General features: G+C 47.8%; 1 protein-coding gene across 7 annotated transcripts in view; it reads left to right on the top strand.

The window, feature by feature from the left end:
- C2CD3 (C2 domain containing 3 centriole elongation regulator) overlaps positions 1-23,102 on the top strand; it is a 60,581-nt gene that overhangs the window by 19,311 nt on the left and 18,168 nt on the right. For 5 of the 7 annotated variants that reach the window (XM_083499097.1, XM_083499096.1, XM_083499094.1 and 2 more), the window contains 14 exons: positions 1,186-1,337; positions 3,744-3,987; positions 5,066-5,249; positions 6,763-6,949; positions 8,179-8,351; positions 9,552-9,675; positions 9,892-10,160; positions 11,489-11,578; positions 11,728-12,354; positions 13,776-14,075; positions 17,117-17,255; positions 18,471-18,535; positions 20,919-21,124; positions 21,499-21,629. In XM_083499097.1, the coding sequence (XP_083355223.1) occupies positions 1,186-1,337; positions 3,744-3,987; positions 5,066-5,249; positions 6,763-6,949; positions 8,179-8,351; positions 9,552-9,675; positions 9,892-10,160; positions 11,489-11,578; positions 11,728-12,354; positions 13,776-14,075; positions 17,117-17,255; positions 18,471-18,535; positions 20,919-21,124; positions 21,499-21,629 (2,891 nt within the window). The remainder of the gene's footprint in view (positions 1-1,185; positions 1,338-3,743; positions 3,988-5,065; positions 5,250-6,762; positions 6,950-8,178; positions 8,352-9,551; positions 9,676-9,891; positions 10,161-11,488; positions 11,579-11,727; positions 12,355-13,775; positions 14,076-17,116; positions 17,256-18,470; positions 18,536-20,918; positions 21,125-21,498; positions 21,630-23,102) is intronic. The other 2 variants (XM_083499095.1, XM_083499098.1) reach the window with 1 other exon arrangement.

The raw sequence follows: 23,102 nt of genomic DNA, 5'->3' as shown, positions 1-23,102 counted from the left end.
GGACATCTCAGTCATGAGTCAGACCCCACCTGTATCTAGTTCTGGGCACTGGAGTTTAAGAAAGATATTGAGAAGCTGGAATGTGTGCAGCTGAAGGCAGCCAGGATGACAAAGTGTCTGGAAAACAAACCTTATGAGGGTGTTGGGGATGTTTAGGCTGGAGAAGAAAAGACTGGGAGGTGGTATGAAAGCCGCCTTCAGATATTTGAAGGGCTGTCATTTGGAAGATGGAGCAGGCTTGTTCGGGTGAGATTACAATTACAAGAAATGAGATCCTGACTAAACATTAGGAAGAACCTTCTGACAGCAAGAGCTGTTTGAAAGTGGATCAGTCTCTTTTGGGAGGCTGTGGACTCCCCTTCCTTTGAGCTTCTCCAGCAGAGGTTGGATTTCCATCTGTTGGGGATTCTCCAGCTGCGATTCCTGCATTGCAGGGGGTTGGACTGTAACCATTGGGTTCCCTGCCCACTTTTCAGTTCTGTGATTCTCTGTGTGCTCAGGCATGCCCAGGTCACCCGCAGACAGAACCCCATGAGAGACCAAATATTAAAGTGTGCGAAACGCATCTTTTATGGGGCAGCCAAGAACAGGGGCTGGATCCGGCCCAATCACCTTCTCAATCTGGCCTGCAGACGGTCCGGGAATCAGCGTGTTTTTACATGAACAGAATGTGTCCTTTTATTTAAAATGCATCTCTGGGTTATTTGTGGGGCCTGCCTGGTGTTTTCACATGAGTAGACTGTGTCCTTTTATTTAAAATGCATCTCTGGGTTATTTGTGGGGCATAGGAATTCGTTCATCCCCCCCCCCCAAAAAAAATAGTCCCCCCCCCAAGGTCTGAGGCACAGTGGACCGGCCCCCTGCTGAAAAAGTTTGCTGACCCCTGGCCTAGAACATCACTAAACAAAATTAACTTTTGAAACTCGTTTTCTTTTCCTCACAAGGAAAACTTGTCAGCAAACATTTTACCTGCAACTTAATCAAACCTGGTAAGCTTGCAAGGGGACTTAATCAACCCCCCCCCCCCCCCGTTAGCTGTATTGGGTCCAAGGACAGTTTACTGTGGATTTGCTGGTTTACATGCCGTCCTCTTTATTTTTATATTTGCAAAGGCTGAGATGAAGGGCTGTGTGTGTGTGTGTATAAGCCTGCTTCTCTGATCAAAGAGTCTGATCAAATCTCTAGGTAACTCCTATTTCACTGACATCAAAACATCTGGAGAGGCTGAAGAACAACGTGATGGTCATAGAAGCCTGGAACAAGGTGTGCATTCCAGGAGGAGACGCCCTGCTAGGACTCGTGAAGCTTCCACTGCATCAGTTCTACGTTTCATTCAAGTAAAAACTCATTCTTCGTTTTTTAAATTGTTTTTATTTTACTGTGTTGTGGCATATTTACTCAGTTTTCTTCTTTCGGGAACACTGATAATGCCCCACCACCACCACCAAGTCAGATTAAAAAACCGAAAATCACTTCCAGGCAGTGATTTTTAATTTCCATCCCTAACTTGGGCTACATATGATATATTGCTATGAGTTCATCCTGAAGTAAGCTAAGGGGCAGTATACTGCCCAAAACATCCACCACCCAGTTTGCTTTGATTCATTTGTTTCTTTCATTTCTTATCTATATAATCTAAATAAAAACAAAAAACAGAGAAAGAGAAAAGAGTCTTCTCCCAAAACTAGTTGTTAACCCTTGTCTCACACAGAAAGCCATGGACCCTCTCAGCTCTCACTGGGAGCTTTCCTTCCTTATCATCATCATCACTTTTAATTTGTATACCGCCTTTCTATCTTACAATACTCAAGGCGGTTTACAAGCCGAAGAAACAAAGAATGTACACCTTATAACAATACAAAAATGTGATAATGAAACGGCTTTAAAATAAGCCATCTACATCAAATAAAGCTCCACATTCATTAGAATAGTATAGAATAATAATATCAGCATATAAAAATTAAACAGAAACCCACTCTTAACAATTGCAATAAATAATTTCGAAACTACAGTGGTACCTCGCAAGACAAAAACGCGGAAGACGAAAGAGTTTTCCGTTTTTTGAGTCGTTCCGCAAGATGAATTTCCCTATGGGCTTGCTTTGCAAGACGAAACGTCTTGCGAGTTTGTTTCCTTTTTCTTAAAGCTGCTAAGCCATTAATAGTTGCTAAGCTGTTAATAGCCGCTAAGCCGCTAATAGCCGTGCTTCGCAAGACGAAAAAACCGCGAGACGAAGAGACTCGCGGAACGGATTAATTTCGTCTTGCGAGTCACCACTGTACAATCAATAAAACAACGGCAAGCCACAGTGCACAAAATAATACAATACAACTTGAGAAGCAGAGACTGGAGGGTGGGGCAAGGCAGGTGGAAGAAGGCCTTGCCTGATGGAGTCTCTCCCCTCACAGGTCTTCCTCCAGGACCAGCTTCCTTATGAGGACTCCCAGGGCCAGTCGGTGGGGTCTCTCACCCTGGAAGGCCTTCCCTTCCCTGCCTCTCACTCACAGGGTCCTGCCACCAACCACCTGCCACCTTCATGTGCGAGTAATCCTTGGACTCCGGTTTCTTGCATTTTTCACCCACTTTCCCCCCTGAGGTTCCAGGGTGTGGCACATAAACTGAAAACACAATCACAGAAAGATTGAGTGGGAATTTGAGCCAAGGGGACTGAGAGTCTAGGGTCAAATGTGGCCCAGCGTTCTTCCTAGCCCCTTGGCACACTGTCAGGACACACACACTAGCAAGGCCATTGCTCCATGCCCTCCTCAAGTGCTTTTGACTGGCTTGGCTGCCCTTGAACTGTCATTCAATTTGCTTTGACAAATGATGGAGGGAATTCCAGCGGTGAGTAAAATTCCTCCAGCTGGAACGTGCCCTACCATACAAAAACAAATCATAACTTCATCCACTCTTGCCTTCCACCTCTCCTGTATGACATGCAGCCACCCTTGGAAAGGTTGCCCATCAGAAAATACGACCCTAAAGCTGGAAAAGTTCCCCCTGTCCCCAGACTTACGCTCGCCCCAGGTATCCAGCACAATTCAAATGAGTGATGAGGCCTTGAAGGCTCACAGATCAGATTAAGTATGCAGCTTGCTTAAGCAGAGAGTCTAGGAACTAACCCAGAAATAGTACCTTGGGTTAAGAACTTTGCTTCAGGATGAGAACAGAAATCGGGCTCCAGCGGCAGGAGGCCCCATTAGCTAAAGTGGTGCTTCAGGTTAAGAACAGTTTCAGGTTAAGAACAGACCTCCGGAACGAATTAAGTACCGTATTTTTTGCTCTATAAGACTCACTTTTTGAAATGTGTGTGCGTCTTATGGAGCGAATGCAGGCTGCGCAGCTATCCCAGAAGCCAGAACAGCAAGAGGGATTGCTGCTTTCGCTGCGCAGCGATCCCTCTTGCTGTTCTGGCTTCTGGGATTCAGAATATTTTTTTCTTGTTTTCCTCCTCCAAAAACTTGGTGCGTCTTGTAGAGCGAAAAATGCGGTACTTAACCCGGGGTACCACTGTAATCTCACATGTCAAATTCATAGAAGCCCAGCTTTCCTGCATTTTAAAATGCCTAGCCTCCATGAAAAAGTTGCCAGTCTCTGCTAAAGGCAAAGGTGGCAAGGAGATTCACTGGTAGGGAAATTGGACTCTTTTGCATGTTTTAGTTAGTTAATTCACCACTTCATGCGTCAACAGGAATCGCTACGCAGTTTACATAGCATGACTGTCTCCCTCCCTCCCTTCCCAGGGACCCCAAGATATCCAGCTTGCTGCTTCAGGCTCAGTATCCGGTGCTGGCTGTCGATGGCTCCATGCCCGTGGTGGACGTCTTCACCGGCAGCAAAAAGGGGAGCCTGAAGGTCATTCTGGCCATGGGCTCCGCGGAGCAGATCGCGGCACTGCAGAGGCTCAAGAACGAGGAAGGAATGGCACCTCCCGTGGCAATGCGCCCTCCACATGCTCTGGACTCTCTTGCCATGCCTCTTCCAAAGGTATCTCCATCAAACATATCTTTGTGTTTGCTGAGGCTGCCCCCAAAATTAGCACTTTTTCCGCCTAGAGCAGGCATAGGCAAACTCTGCCCTCCAGATGTTTTGGGACTACAACTCCCATCATCCCTGACCACTGGCCCTGTTAGCTAGGGATGATGGGAGTTGTAGTCCCAAAACATCTGGAGGGCCAAGTTTGCCTGTGCCTGGCCTGGAGACCCACCAGAGACCGCACCTGGCTGTGTCTCCAAGAGCTTTGTCCTTGGGGTGGTGTTGATGGGGAAGGAGTGTAGAACATTTAAAGTGTGTGTGTGTGTGTGTGTGTGGTGTTGTGTTTATATGTCAGTGACTGTCTTACAGGTGTGGCAAACCTGCGGTATACCTGTGAGATCACTATACCAAATATACCCCCACTCAACCACTTTAGTTTGCAGAAATGGGGTTGTTGCAAGTGCCACACAAAATCACCCTGCATTTGCGAGCAATCAGTCTTTTAGTGCAATAGCATCTACTCTCTGGAACTCCCTGCCTCAGGGAATAAGTCAGGTGCCTTTGCGGTACCTCTCTTGGGCACGTTTTGAACCTTTGTGTTCAGACAATCCTACCCAGATGTTTAGAAAACTGAAGCGAGCTTTAATGGTTGCAAATATTGTTGTTTGTTCTTTTCATTACCTTCTTTTCGTAAGCTGCTTTGAGGTTTTGTTTTGCTTTCACAGTCAGCTGGTGTATAATTTTTATGAAATAAATAATGATGGTGGGTTATTACCCCAAGCCTAATCTGCGGGTTGCCATCTGATTGTATTTTATTCTAATCCTGACCTGATTTTAGGATGTATTTTAATTGATTGCCTGATCTTATGTTGGTTTATACATTTGATGTTAGCCGCTCTCAGCCCAGTTTTGGCCGGGGAGGGCGGGATATAAATTATTATTATTATTATTATTATTATTATTATTATTATTATTATTATTACATGCCCAGAACATGCTGAGATTGGGCATTTTGTTCACCAGAGACGGGGACTCTCCCCCCACAGGGATTCCCCTCTTTCACAGGGATTCCATTTTGTCTATTATTTAGCAGTCAGGCAGAGAAAAGGAAGGGATGATGGAGCACGTTTTTGAGATCCACATTGAGAGCGTCAAAGGGCTCACTCCCCTCCAGTCCACAGTCTGGGGAGAGGCTGACTGTTATGTGCAGTACCACTTTCCCGTTCAGGAGTCGGAGTCGGACGTACTGCGTGGGACAGAGTTCTGTGAGAATGGTAAGTGCCGTTTGCCCATCAGGATATTCCGGGTGCTCTTCCCAGCTTCTGAACTGAACTGGCTAGAGTGCCATGGTGATGGACAAATACGTATTTGAGCTTCCAAAATGAAACAAGGCTGCTCATCTATAATAGGACCAGCAGTGGCTTGCTTGCCAGGGCTTTGCTCTCACTGACGGCGACTGGTTTTACACTCAGGGCACCTGCCTCCTCTCCTGTTTGGAGGGTAATTGGACAGGATTGGAGCATGGAACCTCTTCCTGGCTAGCTTGCACATGAGAATGTTGCCAGAAAACTGAGTTATTGCCTGCTGGCCTTCCCAGGGTGCAGAGCTCCCACATCCGATATACTGTATGTTCCGCTGCTCTACCCCTTCAGCTGAATGTAGAAAGTGGCCAAGAGACAGGAAGTGACAGCTGCAAGCATCCCAACCTGCTGAACATCATTTTCAGCCCGAGTCAACGTGCTGGATGAGCAAGGGCCCACAAACATGCCAGACTGAGCTTAGAAACTGGTAACTGGGAGTGGCCGTCAAGACCACATAACACCTGTCTTGAAAGACCTACACTGGCTCCCAGTACGTTTCCGAGCACAATTCAAAGTATTGGTGCTGACCTTTAAAGCCCTAAACGGCCTTGGTCCAGTAGACCTGAAGGAGCGTCTCCACCCCCATCATTCTGAGGGGTCCAGCTCTGAGGGCCTTCTGGCGGTTCCCTCCCTGCGAGAAGGGAGGTTACAGGGAATCAGGGAGAGGGCCTTCTCGGTAGTGGCACCCGCCCTGTGGAACGCCCTCCCACCAGATGTCAAAGAGAAAAACGACCAGATTTTTAGAAGACATCTGAAGGCAGCCCTGTTTAGGGAAGCTTTGAATGTTTAATAGGTTACAGTGGTGCCCCGCAAGACGGAAAACTCGCTAGACGAAAAAGTTTTCCGTTTTGGAGGTGCTTCGCAAAACGAATTTCCTATGGGCTTGCTTCGCAAGACAACAATGTCTTGCGAGTTCCTGCTGGTTTTTTCCCCTCCCCCCCCTTTTCTAAGCCGCTAAGCCGCTTATCAGCTGATCCGATCAGCAGATAAGCCGCTAAAAGTCGCTAATAACGCTAATCCGCTAATCCTTCAATGGGTTTGCTTCGCAAGACGAAAAAACCGCTAGACGAAGAGAATCACAGAACGGATTCTTTTCTTCTTGCGAGGCACCACTGTATTGTATTTTAATATTCCATTGGAAGCCACCCAGAGTGGCTGGAGAAACCCAGCCAGATGGGCGGGATATAAATAATACATCATCATCATTATTATTATTATTATTATTATTATTATTATTATTATTATTATTATTGAAACAAGCTAGGACCCAATATGAATGCCCAAAGAGGCCTAATGTGAATGACGGCCGTAGGAACAGCCTTGGGTCCTCTTGGCTAGTGAGTGGGCTTGGGTCAGTGTTGGGTGGCACGTGGGTCCCTTGTCCCTTGCATCACAGGTCTTTTCTGGCTTTGCTTTACCTCCTCAGGCCTTGTGTTAAAGCCTTTCCGCTCGACAACCACCTTGTGCGTCCCTGACCCCAACTTTGGCGACGAGCGTCATCACTCCTTGATGGTCCCTGCTGATGTCCCTGTCCAAAGGCTGCTGCTCAGCTCTTTCTCTGCCCAGGGCTTAGGAGGAGGAGGAGGAGGGATCCAATTTGAAATCTGGTGCAGGTATTTCTTTTGGCGTCCCTCACCATCCCTACAATGCCCCTTGCTTAGCAGCACACGCAGCCAAGGCAAACACCCACCTCTCCTTTCTGCTGACATCAAGCCGTGGTTAGGCCTTGGCCCAGTAGACCTAAAGGAGCATCTCCACCCCCATCGTTCTGCCCGGACACTGAGGTCCAGCTCCAAGGGCCTTCTGGCGGTTCCCTCCCTGCAAGAAGTGAGGTTACAGGGAACCAGGCAGAGGGCCTTCTCGGTGGTGGCGCCCACCCTGTGGAACGCCCTCCCACCAGATGTCAAAGAGAAAAATAACTACCAAACTTTTAGAAGACATCTGAAGGCAGCCCTCTTTAGGGAAGCTTTTAATGTTTAATAGGTTATTGTATTTTAGTGTTTTGTTGGAAGCTGCCCAGAGTGGCTGGGGAAACCCAGCCAGATCGGCAGGGTATAAATAATAATAATAATTATTATTATTATTATTATTATTATTATTGGATGACCATGCGAAGGATCCTCCTCAAAGAGGGGCACAGAAAGTCCTAAAAGAATTGAGTCCTCTGTACTTGAGCTCTTCACTCTCAGAATTATCCCTTTCAGACTCATTTCTTTGACCCTGTAACAAAACCTTAAGAGTTTGCATGCAACTGGGCCAGGTGATGAGAGAGGCCCTTTCCCCCTGAAACCCTGGAGAGCAGCTGCCAGTCACACCAGGCAGCCTTGCTTTAGAATCATAGAATCATAGAGTTGGAAGAGACCACAAGGGCCATCGAGTCCAACCCCCTGCCAAGCAGGAAACACCATCAGAGCACTCCTGATATATGGTTGTCAAGCCTCTGCTTAAAGACCTCCAAAGGAGGAGACTCCACCACACTCCTTGGCAGCAAATTCCACTGTCAAACAGCTCTTACTGTCAGGAAGTTCTTCCTAATGTTTAGGTGGAATCTTCTTTCTTGTAGTTTGGATCCATTGCTCCGTGTCCGCTTCTCTGGAGCAGCAGAAAAGAACCTTTCTCCCTCCTCTATGTGACATCCTTTTATATATTTGAACATGGCTATCATATCACCCTTTAGATGGACAAGGAGTATGACCTGGCATAAGCCAGCTTCCTATGACTGGGGCTGTTGGGATACAGTACATGGCTGCATTTGGCTTGGTGGGCCACACGATGCTGGCCTAGCAGGCTCCTCTTTGCATTCAAAAGGGTTTGCCCCTAACGTTTACATCTCTTCTTGTAGGTATTACTACCCCAACGTCCGAGACCAGATGGTAGCCAGGGGGACCTTGCCGCTGTCCCGCCTGTGTGCCATGGTGACCATGCAATACCGAGAGGACGTGGGCATCCAGACCTTCAGTCTACCCTTAATCCCAAGGACTGAGAGTACAGGGGAACCCCATCCCCATTCCTCAGGTAAAAGAAGACATTGGCCCAGAGCAAGTCTGGAGTTTGGTCAGGTTTTACTGTACCAGAGTGTAAGGCCTAATTTTTCAGGACTTTAAATAAATTTTACCTTCCTTGTGGTGGTGGTGGTGGTGGTGGTTATTTATTCATTCATTCATTCATTCATTCATTCCCCGCCCATCTGGCTGGGTTTCCCCAGCCACTCTGGGTGGCTTCCAACAAAACACTAAAATACAATAACCTGTACTGGAGGGCTCAGTCCCATTTTACAGGTGAAAAGCAGGGCAGAACTTCATATATTAGCAGACAGGTTTGGAGATTAACAGTAAAACAGGGGTGGGGTGTGTATGTATGTGTAAGGTAGATCAAGTGGAGGCAGGAAGGCTTCGTTTTTCTCTCAGCCTCCAGTTTTTTCTCACAGCTGAGCTAATTTTGGTCTTATCTGGGGAAGGGGGGAAACAGGCCCAGGGTAGAGGGGTTGAGAGAATTGGTGCAAGAAGGACCAATTGGTTATACAGCCTCTCCTGAAATCCTCCCCACCACCACCACACACACACATTGGAATTAGAAGGCAAACATGGCATTGGGGAACCTTGTGTTTGCCTTATAATGTCAGGTCCCACCCTGAGGCTAAGAAAGAGCATCTTGCATTCTGTCCGCCATATTCTGTTTCTACCTTCCTTAAAGGTAAAGGTACCCCGGACCATTAGGTCCAGTCACAGATGACTCTGGGGTTTCGGCGCTCATCTCACTTTACTGGCCGAGGGAACCGGCGTACAGCTTCTGGGTCATGTGGCCAGCATGACTAAGCCGCTTCTGGCAAACCAGAGCAGCGCACAGAAACGCCGTTTACATTCCGGCTGGAGCGGTACCTCTTTATCTACTTGCACATGACGTGCTTTCGAACTGCTAGGTTGGCAGGAGCAGGGACCGAGCAACGGGAGCTCACCCCATCACTGGGATTCGAACCGCCAACCTTCTGATCGGCAAACTCTAGGCTCTGTGGTTTAGACCACAGCGCAACCTGTGTCCCCTTTCTACCTTCCTTAGATTCCTCCAAGTATTAACCTTCATGGGGTTGACGAGAAGGACCAGAGCGTCTGTTTTCAGGAAGATCTTCAGCTGTGACTTCTTGTCACATCAGCCATGTGCAGACCTTGCCCGCGGTTTCAGCAATTATGTATTTCTTTCTCCTCCCCTTTTCCCCAGGTTTTCTTGATGTGAGCGTAAAATACAGGCGCTCCCTGAAAGCGACGGAAGGCATCCTGGCAGCTCAAGCAGTTTCTATTTCGGTTCAGATACACTTTGCAGCCGGTTTGCAGGCAGCAGCCAGGTAAGCGCATAGCCACAAGAGAGTGTTGAGTGCTGCTGCCAGTCAGAGCTGTCTGCCCTAGGCTAGATGGTCCAGATAGTTTGTATAAGGGCAGCCATCCTGCTTTCCTGCCCCTATTAAATACAGCAACGCACAATCAACACATACCCATGTGCTTGCCTGTCTAATTTTTTTGTAATCGCTCCTTATATGGGATATTTTCTTCTCTTTGCTAAGAGCTGTGGCAGAAAAGAACCCTTCACTCCAATGCAGTGCAGAAGTTGGAGTGAACGCTTACGTCTCTGTGCAGCTGCCCTTCCTCCCCGAATCAGAGAGGCGCAACACCCGAGCCGTGGCTCGCACTTTCTGCCCAGAATTCGAGCACCACACAGAGTTCCCGTGCAACCTTGTGGTCCAGAGAAGCAGTGGAGAAGCCTGTTCCTTGGGGGAGCTGTTGCAGATTTCGGAGATAGTCTTTTCCGTCTTTCACAAGAGCCTGAACTCAGGTATGTAAAATACACGGGGGCAGCCCATACGTTTGCTGTGCCGGTGACAGAACCTGCATCACGCCATCACTCTGAGCTGGGTGGGCAAGGGGAGTGGACCCAGCAAGCTACCAATGAAGGATCGCTTAGGTTGCAAACCCACCCAGCACTCCCACCTGCTCTTTTGCACAGCATCCATCAACTTCCATCAAATTTGTGCAAGAGACATTTCCAGCACTGGCACAGCAAGGGCTTAGATGGTGCTCTGGCAGCAAGCACCAGCTCTTTCTAGCCATCCAGCTGCTATATTCTACTGTATTTTTAAAGCACAACACATTGGCTTTAAACCGTCAGCAGCTGGCAGCCTTTGGGACTGGTCCAGTGATTGCCTTCAAGCTTATAGCCAGCAAACAGTCCATTTACTGGGGCCCCTCAATTTCTATTACAAAGGGATCAATATGTGCTTCATTTCCTGGATTTGTATGTAGCTTTCCTAGACTTATTCACTTGAGCTCCTTGCTTTCATGCTTTTGAGTTTGTGTTCTGATGAAACGGAGGCCATGATGGTTGTGGTGGTGATGACATTATTATTATTATTATTATTATTATTATTATTATTATTATTATTATTATTTGTATTATTTATATGACACTCATCTAACTAGGTTGCCAGTCATTAGGCTTTGTACACCAAGAAAGAGGAAGCAGTGGTAGATTATCACCCAATGACAGAACAGGGAATTACCCTTCATAGAACAACCAACCACTGAGCATAAAGAATTGCCCCACAGTTAACTGCGGCAAACATGCCCAGTTCCAAGGGATAACAACTGAAATCATTTCACATAAATAAGCAACTATGTCAGGAAAAGAACCCCTGGACGATTAAGTCCGGTCAAAGGTGACTATGGGGTTGTGGTGCTCATCTCACTTCAGGCTGAGGGAGCTGGCGTTTGTCCACAGACAGCTTTCTGGATCATGTGGCCAGCATGACTAAACCACTTCTGGTGCAATGGAACACTGTGACGGAAGCCAGAACACACAGAAATACCGTTTACCATCCCACCACAGTGGTACCCATTTATCTACTTGCATTGGTATGCTTTCAAACTGCTAGGTTGGCAGAAGCTGGGATAGAGCAATGGGCGCTCACCCATCCCAGCTGTAGGAAGGACAGTTTTTGCCCACACAGATCCGATCTTATAAATCCATCCTTGCCAGTAGCGCAAGGGTTGCTTTTCCATTGCACCTTTTCTACACTCGGCCATTCTGAATACATTCTGGATGTATGAACCATGATTTTTATTTTTTTTCATATTTCTGCTATGTCCTTCATTTTGATCTTACAGCACCATATGGAGCAAAAACCCTGGCTTCGAGGGATTACCTCCTGGGAACTGCCAAGATTCCAACCAGAGACCTGTTGAACAGAAGATCAGGTAAAGATACCTGCGTTACCCTTGGTGTACGTAACAGAGTCGCTTTTTGATAGGGAGGTGCTCAGTAAATGAAAATGTTCTGCTCCCCCACGCCCACTTTCCATTGAAAGGAGATAATGACACTCTTTTTCCTGTGTTCTCTGTGAAAGGTATCCGAGGCTGGTTCCCAATAACTCTGCCGGAGGATCTGGTGCCTGCTCATTGTGCAAACATCCTGCAAACCACAGTTGGAGGCCTGGAGCTTTCTGTCACCTTTGCCCATCCTGGGGACCGGCAGCGTGTCCTGGATGCGGCTAAACTTTTAGGCTGGAATTTGAAGGAAGCCAGCGCTGAGTGCCTGCAGGACGACAGTGAGGGCGAATGCCAGCCTACTCAAAACACTACAGCCGTGGCCATTTCCATCCCTCGGCTGTGGCTACCAGTGCAGTGTGTGCTACTTGCAGGAGAGACGCACTTAAACAAAAGCGTCCATTGCTACCTCCGCTATAAGCTGTATGACCAAGAAGCCACATGGACGTCTCTTAGGAGGCCCAAATTAGCCGAAGACCAGAAGCACGTGACCGTGAGCTTCAAGAAAAGCAAAGAAATGGATCTGCCGTTGAGCCAAGCCTTACTGTGGTACTTCAAGGAGGAGAGGCTGGAGGTCCAGGCGTGGCGAGCCTATGGGAACGAAAGCAACACCGAGAGGCCGCTGGATACCGATCGACTGATTGGGTCGGCCTATGTGGACCTTGCTGCGCTCAGCGAGAGCTCAAGGGGGAAAAGGACAGTTAGTGGTATGTTCACTAGCAGCTTAAAAAACGTTGGGCAGATTTGGGGCTCAATCCATCAATTGCCGTCCAACCCGTAGTCTTTGCATTCTCCTTTTTAACCCCATCACCAAGCAATGATTGTAACAGCCGTGCCCCTATTGGCATATTTATGCGACACCCACTTACCATATGGAGTTTGCTACCAACAGGCGTGCTCTGGTCCATGGGGTCACGAAGAGTCGGACACGACTAAACAACAACAACCAACAGATGTGGTGGTGGCTGCCACTACAGATGGCTTTCCAAAATTATGGGGGCAATTTCTTGGAGGAGAGGTCTAGCGCTGTCCATGGGACGCAGGAAATAACTTCCCATGTTCAGAGTCACATACAGTGGTCCCTCAGGTTAAGTACTTAATTCGTTCCGGAGGTCCGTTCTTAACCTGAAACTGTTCTTAACCTGAAGCACCACTTTAGCTAATGGGACCTCCTGCTGCCGCCGTGCTGCTGGAGCACGATTTCTGTTCTCATCCTGAAGCAAAGTTCTTAACCCGAGGTACTATTTCTGGGTTAGCGGAGTCTGTAACCTGAAGCGTATGTAACCCAAGGTACCACTGTACTTTCGATCACCTGGTGCTGGTGGCCAACAGGGATGGCTGGCTCCAGCCTAGGTGGAAAGGGACGCTGCCCACACTTTTCTGCCTGAGCAGGAGTGGGAGGCAACAAATGAATGAATTAAATAATAATTGTTGTTGTTTAGTTGTGTCCGACTCTTCGTGACAACAACAACAATAATAATAATAACTTTTATTTATACCCCGCCCTCCCCAGCCAAGACCGGGCTCAGGGCGGCTAACACCCGATATAAAACAAAGTGATTGAAATACAACTTAAAAGCAAGATTAAAATACAACATCAAAATATTAAAATACAGCTTCATTTCAATGGAAACTCAAATCAAAAACTTTTTTGGGGGATGAAAACGTCAAGTCTTCACCAAGGCTAACTTTCCAGACTGGTCCTACATGGGCCAGAAAAAAGCCAGGGAAGTCCCCAAATAGGAGTTCCATCGCAGGAGGGGAAAGGAAAAAAGAAGAGGGGGGAGGGAATCAAATTGATTCCAAGCCGAAGGCCAGGCGGAACAACTCTGCCTTACAGGCCCTGCGGAAAGAAATCAGATCCTGCAGGGCCCTGGTCCCATGAGACAGAGCGTTTCACCAGGCTGGAGCCAGTGCTGAAAAGGCCCTGGCTCTGGTTGAGGCTAATCTGACTTCCTTAGGGCCCGGGACCTCTAGTGTGTTGCTATTTATGGACCTTAAGGTCCTCCATGGGGCATACCGGGAGAGTTTTTTTAATACCAGCAAGATCTCAGAGATTACAGAACCAGACACTTGGCCCCCAACCTCTCTTCTGCTTATTGAAATGTGCCTTCTCCCATCATTGCAGGTGTCTTCCCCTTGTTCCGGCGCAATTCTTCAAACTTGTTGGGAGCCGCCGTGCGAGTCCACATTGTGGCGGCTCCCAAAAGCCCCTCCAGACCCGATGTTTCCGAAGATGGCAGCAGTGGCATCAGTGACCACGAGGAAAGACGGAAGGAGCCTGAGCAAGATTTGAAACCCGATCAGACCTCCGTTGTGGAAACCCACAGCGAGAAACCATCCAAGGAGTCTCCCCACACAGTGGGCCATGAGCAGACATTTGCCGTCAGCATCCTTGTGGAAAGGGCTATGCACTTGAGCTTAAAAGGTGAGTAAAACTCTAGGCTCCCTAGGGTCTAGGTTGAAATCCCACAAATGGGACATAAAGGCGATGTTCTGTTGTCACTTGTTTGCTTAGGTTTATATTCACCTTTAAAAACACTAGGAGGAATTGAACAAGGTGATTGTTTTGTCAAGGCAAACATTTCAGTTTTCCAGACAAAATGATCCCCCCCCTCTCCTCTCCCTGCCCTGTTCCAGAGTTTATCCCACCCCAAGCCAGTGTCAGAGGGAGGAGAGTTGAGGAAAACCGCCCCCACTTCGCGAGTGGAGGTCCCTACACTGTGCTTCTGCTTATGGGACACATTAGTTAAATTCCACCCATTATCAGGGTGAGTTGAATGGTTTCTTTAAATGTAAAGGTTCATCATTGTTCCACTCCATGTGTATGTCTTTAAGGGGCCAGAGCAAGATAACGAGACCCAGCTTTACAGCTGTGAAACATAGCAGGTGCTGCTGAGTTGTATTTGATCAAGGTGTGTCAGCATCTGGGTGTAGTATATAAGGAGCAGCACCTAGCTCTCCCATTACCCTGGAGGATGGGTTGGTGGTTGGGTCATGTCTGTTTGTTAATATATTTAGTGTAAATGGAGTTTTTGTTTTTCTTATTAAAACCTTCTTTAAGTTATTTTTGAGTCCCTTTTTAATGCAAGGTCTCCCCAGCAAGCTCTCTGCAGCGCTACCATACTGCAAAAAGCCAACAATATTCACCTTTAAAAACACTAGGAGGAATTGAACAAGGTGATTGTTTTGTCAAGGCAAACATTTCAGTTTTCCAGACAAAATGATTCCCCCCCTCTCCTCTCCCTGCCCTGTTCCAGAGTTTATCCCACCCCAAGCCAGTGTCAGAGGGAGGAGAGTTGAGGAAAACCGCCCGCACTTCGCGAGTGGAGGTCCCTACACTGTGCTTCTGCTTACGGGACACATTAGTTAAATTCCACCCATTATCGGGGTGAGTTGACAATTAAACATTGGAAACAGCATAAACAACTAATCTGTTACATGAGCACATGAATTTCCTTGCACAGCTCCGGTTCATCCTAAGAACTGTTCTCAATGGTTGCATTTTTAAAATGAAAAGGCGCAGTCTGCTCCCAGGAAATTATTCACGCTGTAATAAGTCTTCATTAAGGAGAAAGTTCTGTGTGAAATAATGATTTAGTGTCTTTTTAGGTTCTAAGGTTGTAAGCAGGGGCTCAGTGTTTGCTGCTGATGTTATTGATCTTATACATAAGCTGCTTCAGAAAGGATTTTGCAGTTAATAGTTTGGAGGGCAGGGGGATAAACAAATAAGCAAGCAATTTAATTATGTTTGCATGTTAACCACTTGTAGTCATAATGGAATTCTTGCATTATATGTCCATCCCTTTTAGACAGAGGTTGTTATAAACTCCTATCCCTTTATGATAATCATAAAGTACTGCAAAACTCCAAAAAAATATCAGTAACAGGAGTTTGGGTGGAAGTGTTCTGCAAGGGAATTTGCCGTTCGAAAGAACTGCCATCAACATGCCCTTTGTCCTGATCTTGATTTGGGCAGCCTTGGGCTCTGCATCAGCGCCTTCCCAGGGAAATTTCCTGGGATTCATGGTCCACATTGTTTCTGTCTCTGAAACGAGGCTCTTCCCAGAGGGCGACCTTGTTGTTCTGCGGGTGCACAACAGCGACTTTGTGCTGAGCAAACTAGGTCAAGCCAATTAAACGATTAGCTAATCTCTATTCTCACAGGCTTCTTCCCATGCTTTTGAGATAAACAGTCCCAGGTTGGGGGGCTGGTAAGCTCTAGTCCTGCTCCAGCCATGAAAGAGATTATAGTAATCGGGGGGGGGGGCTTTTATTTGTCCGTTCTCTTGCACCAAAGAACCCTCGGTCTTCTCTTTGGCAGTTCCTAAAGGCCTGTCTTGTGTATTATAGTGCTATAGTAACGTTCAGCAAATTCTATACAGTGGTACCTCGGGTTAAGAACATAATTCGTTCCGGAGGTCCGTTCTTAACCTGAAACTGTTCTTAACCTGAGGTATCACTTTAGCTAATGGGGCCTGCCGCTGCGCTATTTCTGTTCTCATCCTGAAGCAAAGTTCTTAACCCGAGGTACTATTTCTGGGTTAGCAGAGTCTGTAACCTGAAGCATCTGTAACCCGAGGTACCACTGTATTTGTACATTCCCCTTGCACTTTCCCCCTGCATTTTCCGCTTGCTGTAAGACAGTGGGCCTTACCCAGAACATTCATCATCATCAATCATTTATTTATTTATTTATACCCCGCCCATCTGGCTGGTTTCCCCAGTCCCTCTGGGTGGATTACAGCATATCTAAAAACATAATAAAAACATCAAGCGATAAAAACTTCCTTAAACAGGGCTGCCTTCAGGTGTCTTCTGTAATTCTTTATCTGCTTGACATCTGAAAGAAGGGCATTCCACAGGGAGGGCGCCACTACCAAGAAGGCCCTCTGCCTGGTTCCCTGTAACTTCGCATCTCGCAGCAAAAGACCCTCGGAGGAGGACCTCAGAGTCTGGGCTGAGCAATGGGGGTGGAGATACTCCTTCGGATCTCCTGGGCCAAGTCCGTTTAGGGCTTTCAAGGTCAGCACCAACGCTTTGAACTGTGCTTGGAAATGTACTGGGAGCCAGTGAAGATCCTTTAATGTTATATGGTCCAGGCAGCTACTGCCAGTTACCAGTCTAGCTGCTGCCAAGCCAAGCTGGGTACCGCCCTGCTTCTCCCAAGATTGCTTATTGTCCAAACAGGCCTGTGCATGAGCATGTGAGCAATGGAGCTTTGGTGCCCTCAGCCTCCTGCTTCTCGTTCGCGTTGCCAGTTGCAAGGCTGTGCTTGCCCGCCTGGCAGGCTCACAGGAACCCAGGATCATGGAGTCATTCCCCCAGAACCATCTGGAAGTGCCCTTTCCTTTGGCCTCATGGATTGTGACTCTTCTGGGGAGAGCCTGCATTTTGTGGCACCTCCCAAAGTTTCCTCCTTCCTCATAACTTCAGACCAAACCAACATTTGCCCAACTTGTCTTTCAGGGAGTCCTCTCACTGAACGTGGGGTCGTGGCACCCAGTAGCTACGTGTCCTTTGTCGCTGCTGATGCCGATAATCCCGTTGCCACGGAAATAGTTGAAAATTCCGACGCACCTGTTTGGGAATTTCAGCAGCAGACCAGGTATGCGGTGTGAGCCTTTAACAAATGGGAATCTCAGAAGCCCCATCATCTGCTATGCAGACAATCAATTGGAATAGCAGGCTTCCTGCACAGGGAAGGATTTCTCCAGTCAAAGCAACAGAAATGCATGTTACACATTTGGGTTTTTTTGTTTGTTTGTGTGCTTGCAATCAAGCAGTACTTAAATTTTTGGAAATCGATAAACCCTCAACAAGAGCACTCCCGTTGGGAGGCAAAAATGCACTGCAGGTACCAGTAAGGAGCAGTAATATTTATACAGCACCACCCAACAGAATGGTGCTTTAGAGAGTAACAGTAAAAAGATTATATTTTGCCACCAAGAACTTGCAATCTAAATCTTTCTGCAGCTATGACAATAATAGGGAGGGGGGTAGAATAAGTTAGGTTTAGTTTTGCTCAAGGATGAGGATTAAGGGGTTATAAGGGGACGCGGTTGGCGCTGTGGTCCAAACCACTGAGCCTCTTGGGCTTGCCGATCGGAAGGTCATCAGTTCAATGGGGTGAGCTCCCATTACTCTGTCCCAGCTCTTGCCAACCTAGCAGTTCAAAAGCACGCCAGTGCAAGTAGATAAATAGGTACCACTGTGGCAGGAAGGTAAATGGTGTTTCCGTGCACTCTGGTTTCCATCACGGTGTCCTGTTGCACCAGAAGCGGTTTAGTCCTGCTGCCCACATGACCCAGAAAGCTATCTGTGGACAAACGCCGGCTCCCTCGGCCTGAAAGCGAGATGAGCACCGCAACCCCATAGTCGCCTTTGACTGGACTTAACCATCCAGGGGTCATTTACCTTTACCTTATAAGCAAAAGCCAGAAGTGTCAAAATGTACACACCAGTTTTCAGGCACATGGGCCCTGCTGCTGCCACCCATGCCTACCTATTCACACATACCCCCATATGTATTTGGGAAGCGGCTATAGCCTTGCCTGCTGAAGGTCCCAGCTCCAATCCCTGGCATCTTCATGCCAGGCTGCCAGAGACTCATACCTGAAACCCTGGAGAGCGGCTGCCAGTCAGTGTAGGCAGTGCTGGGCAAGATGGGCCAATGGTCTGACTCAGTATAGGGCAGCTTCCTAAGCTCCTACATTCTCATACCTTAGGGAGAGTTTTCCATATGATATGTAACTTGAATTTCGGCAGTGTTTCATCCGACCATGATCAAGGCGCTTTTCTGACTTTTTCTTCTTCTTGACAGACTCTCCAAAGAGCTTCTGTTGGATCCTCAGCAAACTCTGGTCTTTAAAGTGTGGCACAAAGCAGGTATTATTCTCCAAATGCAGTTACCGTATAGCCAACAACCCCCAATCTCTATACCAAGGGGAACCGTTAATAAAGCGCCTTATGCAGCTGAGGACCAGGAAGCCTTTTCATTTCACTTGTGTGGACTGACGAACTCTTTCCAACTAAACTAATGGTTAAAGGGATTGGACCTAACTTGGGAGGCCATTTTCATGTATGTGTTCTAAGCAGGAAGGAAGTGCTACATGCGTCTAGAAGACACACCTATTGGATGCTTTGCATCGTGCCCAGAAGCAAATAGGTATCAGGACAGGAGTGGTAGGATCCCGTAAGCCAGCAACCACAGCATCCTCACTGCTCCATTCAGGACTAGTTGCTGCTTCCAAAGACTCTTCAAAGGTAGATGCAAGGAAGGCATGTGTCACTGTGGTCAGGTCTGCCCTTATCAGGAATGGGCCCACCAGCCTAAGTTAGGCAATGCGCTCCTGGCCACAACTGTCATCCGAGAGATAGGCATGCAGGGATTTTCATCAGTCACTCCCCACCAAGTTTGGATTAAATAAAACAAAGCCAAATCAAGTTTCTAGTTCTTAAGACAGTGACTCCAAATGCCCCATGAGGCAGGGTCCTCTTATTCCCTTCATGGCTCTCCGTCCTTTTCCTGTGGCCTTAATGTGTGCAGCTCTGGCCCACGATTGCATCTGTTCCTGCCAAGTTCTCCCACTCCCAACAATCTCAGGTTCTGTCTCATCTCAGATATTGGGGTCTGGCAAATGCATGCAGGTCTGTGCGCTTCGAGAAAAGAATTTGAACTCCCTCGGAGCTTTGCTCCAGAATGCCAAAATCCGCTTGCAGGAGATAATCCAAACAATGGTTACTTTTGTGTTTGCCAGAAGGAATGGCTGTTTCTTGTTTGCACCGGCATCCGTGCAGGGAAGGGAAAAAACAGACAGATTGTTTCAAAGAAAAACTGCAGCAAGTCTCCTTTCAATGTCCTTGAATATTCAGAGGCCAGCTGGCAATGGGCAGAGATAGAAGAACGTACAGTATACAAACAGCCCTAATTTGGGGGCTGCATTCAGACAGCCTTGGAGCCTGTTTGTTTCCTTCTCCGCATGGGGGCACTCGGGTGATTTCTTTTCCAAAGTCTTTCCCACCCAAGAGATGGTTATGTTGGATATATTTATTCCCCCTTTTTATCCAGGTATTTTAGAAGTGTGTTCCTCCAACACCAGTAGCAAGGCTCAGGATCATGGGGTGGTGAAGTTGTGCTCTTTCCTCTGGGACATGAAGGGATGCCACAGCCAGGGGCAGAACGTTGGGCAGTGTGAAATTCCACACAGGAAGATTTCACTCGGGATGCCTTCCTCCGCAGAGAGTGTGTGCTTAAGGCTGTGGGCGACTGTGCAAAATGCTTTTTAGCTTAGGAAAAATGTGAAGGGGGGAGCATGATAGAGGTGCATGAAATCATACACAATGTGGATAAAAGTGGATAGAGGTGTTTTCTCCTGCTTGCATAATGCTCAAGCCCGGGGGCATCCAGTGAAGATCAGTGGTGGAAGATTCAGGAAAACTTTCTTTGCACAGTGCATAACTAATACAGTGGTACCTCGGGTTAAGTACTTAATTCGTTCCGGAGGTCCGTTCTTAACCTGAAGCTGTTCTTAACCTGAAGCACCACTTTAGCTAATGGGGCCTCCTGCTGCTGCCGTGCCGCCGGAGCACGATTTCTGTTCTCAGGCTGAAGCAAAGTTCTTAACTCGAGGTACTATTTCTGGGTTGACGGAGTCTGTAACCTGAAGCGTATGTAACCCGAGGTACCACTGTATTGGAATTTGCGACCTAAAGATGCAGTGTTGGCCACCAAGTTGGATGGCTTTAAAAGCGGTATACTGTAGCTCAGGGGTGCCCAAACTTTTTTCAAAGAGGGCCAGATTTGATGAAGTGAACATGTGTGAGGGCCAAAGTTGTTGACCTTTTTTTAGGATTGAAGTTGTTGAGCCAGATTAAACCGGCAGGCCGGATTAGGCCCCTGAAACGGACTTTGGACATACCTACTGTAGCTAGTTAGGTGTGATTTTTGGCCTTGTTTTCCTGGCTGACGCCTGTGTATTTTCCGCCCTGCCTTCCCTACAGATGAGAGGCAACCATTGATATGAGAGCCAGTGTGGTGTAGCGGTAGACTCGTAATCTGGGGGACCAGGTTCGCTTCCCCGCTCCTCCACATGCAGCTGCTGGGTGACCTTGAGCTAGTCACACTTCTCTCAAGTCTCGCAGCCCCACTCACCTCACAGAGTGTTTGTTGTGGGGGAGGAAGGGAAAGGAGAATGTGAGCCGCTTTGAGACTCCTTCGGGTAGTGATAAAGCGGGATATCAAATCCAAACTCCTCTTCTTCTTTTACAGATGTTGAACGGGTGATAGGATTTGCCTCTGTGGATCTCTCCCCCCTCCTTTCCGGCTTCCAGTTAGTCTGTGGCTGGTACAACATCACAGACTTCAGCGGACAGTGTCAGGGGCAGATAAAAGTCGCCGTTTCCCCCCTCGAAAATATAACTCATCTCAAAGAAGAAAGACAGGCAAGGAGCCAGACCAAATCTTCAGGATCATCAGTATGTCCATTTCTCAGTTTCTCAGGTTTCTGACTTCTGGACTGACAGAATTACTGCAAATATTCCATATTGACTGCTTAGGGGTCTTGGGATGCAGCTGTCAGAAATGATACATGGCCTTTCTCACACTAACGTGACACAGGTGTTGGGCAAATATTATGAACAAATTAAAAATATCTAATCCAAGAGGCCTGTGGTAGTTTTATCTACAATCCCCTTTGATGTTCTGGCTTGTTCATTCATTCTGTGAAGGGAAGCTAGAGGGGAAGCTTTCATTCCAATGAAATTGTGGCTTCCAGAGCAGCTGCAGCTGCATGTTGGCTCAGCCCAGGAGATATTTCTTCCTTCCAGTTTCCCTCTCTGTTGTGTTGCAGATTCCAACCACCAGCTCTTTTGCCCTCCAAGCGCAGGACTTGTACACTGCCTTCCCCAGCTTCTCCACAAGAGGCACCAGCGAACATCTAAAGTCCCCATTGAAGGGCACTGATGCCACCAGTCTGGAGAGGTGAGAAGAACATGGGGGGGGGGGCAAATGACATGCCCCCCCCCAAATGAGATGGGGCTGTGAAGTAACTGTGTAATTGTTTCAGATATTATTTGCCAAGAATAATTTCCACGGTGCGGCTGCCGCACTTCCCAAAGCACTCAAACATCACTATTTTGTTGCCTCCCACCAGCCTTCAGCATATTGATGGCTCTTCCATGTGCTCCACGGGAACCTGTTAGAGAGCACCTGTAACATCACTGCTGACTGAGAACTCAGCTGTTATCCAACCCCTCAGTGCCAATACTGTGTGTTTAGCTAGACATGTTTTATTTAATGTTTGTAGACTGTGCACTCCACGTCTTCAGTGCTGGAGGGACGCTGCCCCATTTCCCCCCCTTAAAAAACCTTAAATACAGTGGTGCCTCGCAAGACGAAATTAATTCGTTCCGCAAGTTTTTTCTTCTTGCGAGTTTTTCGTCTTGCGAAGCACGGTTTCCCATAGGAATGCATTGAAAATCAATTAATGCGTTCCTATGGAAACCGCTTGCCAGGCTGGCGGTGCGGAGAAGGGCTTTTCTCCCCACCGCAAGCCTTCAGGACAGGTACGGGAACAGAGGGGAAGGGGCGCAGCGCTTCTTCTCTGTTCCCGGGGCTTGCGGTGGGAGGAGGGTTTTTCCTCCCCACCGCCAACATTCAGAACAGCATTCTGAATGTTGGTGGTGGGAAGGAAAACCCTCCTCCCACCCCAAGTCTTCAGGACAGCCATCCGAAGGCTGGCGCGGGGAGAAGGTCTCTCCGCCCCACCGCCAGCCTTCGGAGGAGGTCCGAGGACAGTGGGGAAGACGCGCTGTGCTTCCCCGCTGTCCCGGAGATTTCCCTATGGGCTTTCGTCTTGCGAAGGAAGCCCATAGGGAAATTCGTTTTGCGAAGCGCCTCCAAAATGGAAAACCCTTTCGTCTAGCGGGTTTTCCGTCTTGCGAGGTGTTCGTCTTGTGGGGCACCACTGTAGTTACAGTGGTACCTTGGTTCTCGAACGGCTTGGTTGGCGAACAAATCGGCTCCCAAATGCCGCAAACCCGGAAGTAAGTGTTACGGTTTGCAAACATTTTTCGGAAGCCAAACATCCGATGTGGTTTCCTCTTGAGTACAGGAAGCTCCTGCAGCCAATCGGAAGCCACACCTTGGTTTTTGAACGGTTTTGGAAGTCAAACGGACTCCCGGAACGGATTAAGTTCAAGAACCACTGTATTTACCTTTACACCCACTTCCAACAGCAAGGTTATTTCCTGTGTACCATGTTCTAAAAGAATAACCAGCAAACTGGGCAGGGGCCAAAGGAGAACCACAAGGAGAAGTCAAAGATCTGATAAGGAAAGGCTGAAAGATCTGCCTGTGTTCAGTCCTGTGTTGACATCCGCATGCTTTCAAAGGAGGCCTCTCTAAGTGAAGGGGATCCTTAATGATTTTGAGCATGGAACTAGGGGGATGGTT

The sequence above is a fragment of the Podarcis liolepis genome (assembly GCF_965112155.1).
Source record: "Podarcis liolepis genome assembly, chromosome: 4".
NCBI lineage: Eukaryota > Metazoa > Chordata > Lepidosauria > Squamata > Lacertidae > Podarcis > Podarcis liolepis.
The sequence above is the reverse complement of the archived record's forward strand: the minus strand, read 5'-3'. Positions and strand labels throughout refer to the sequence as shown.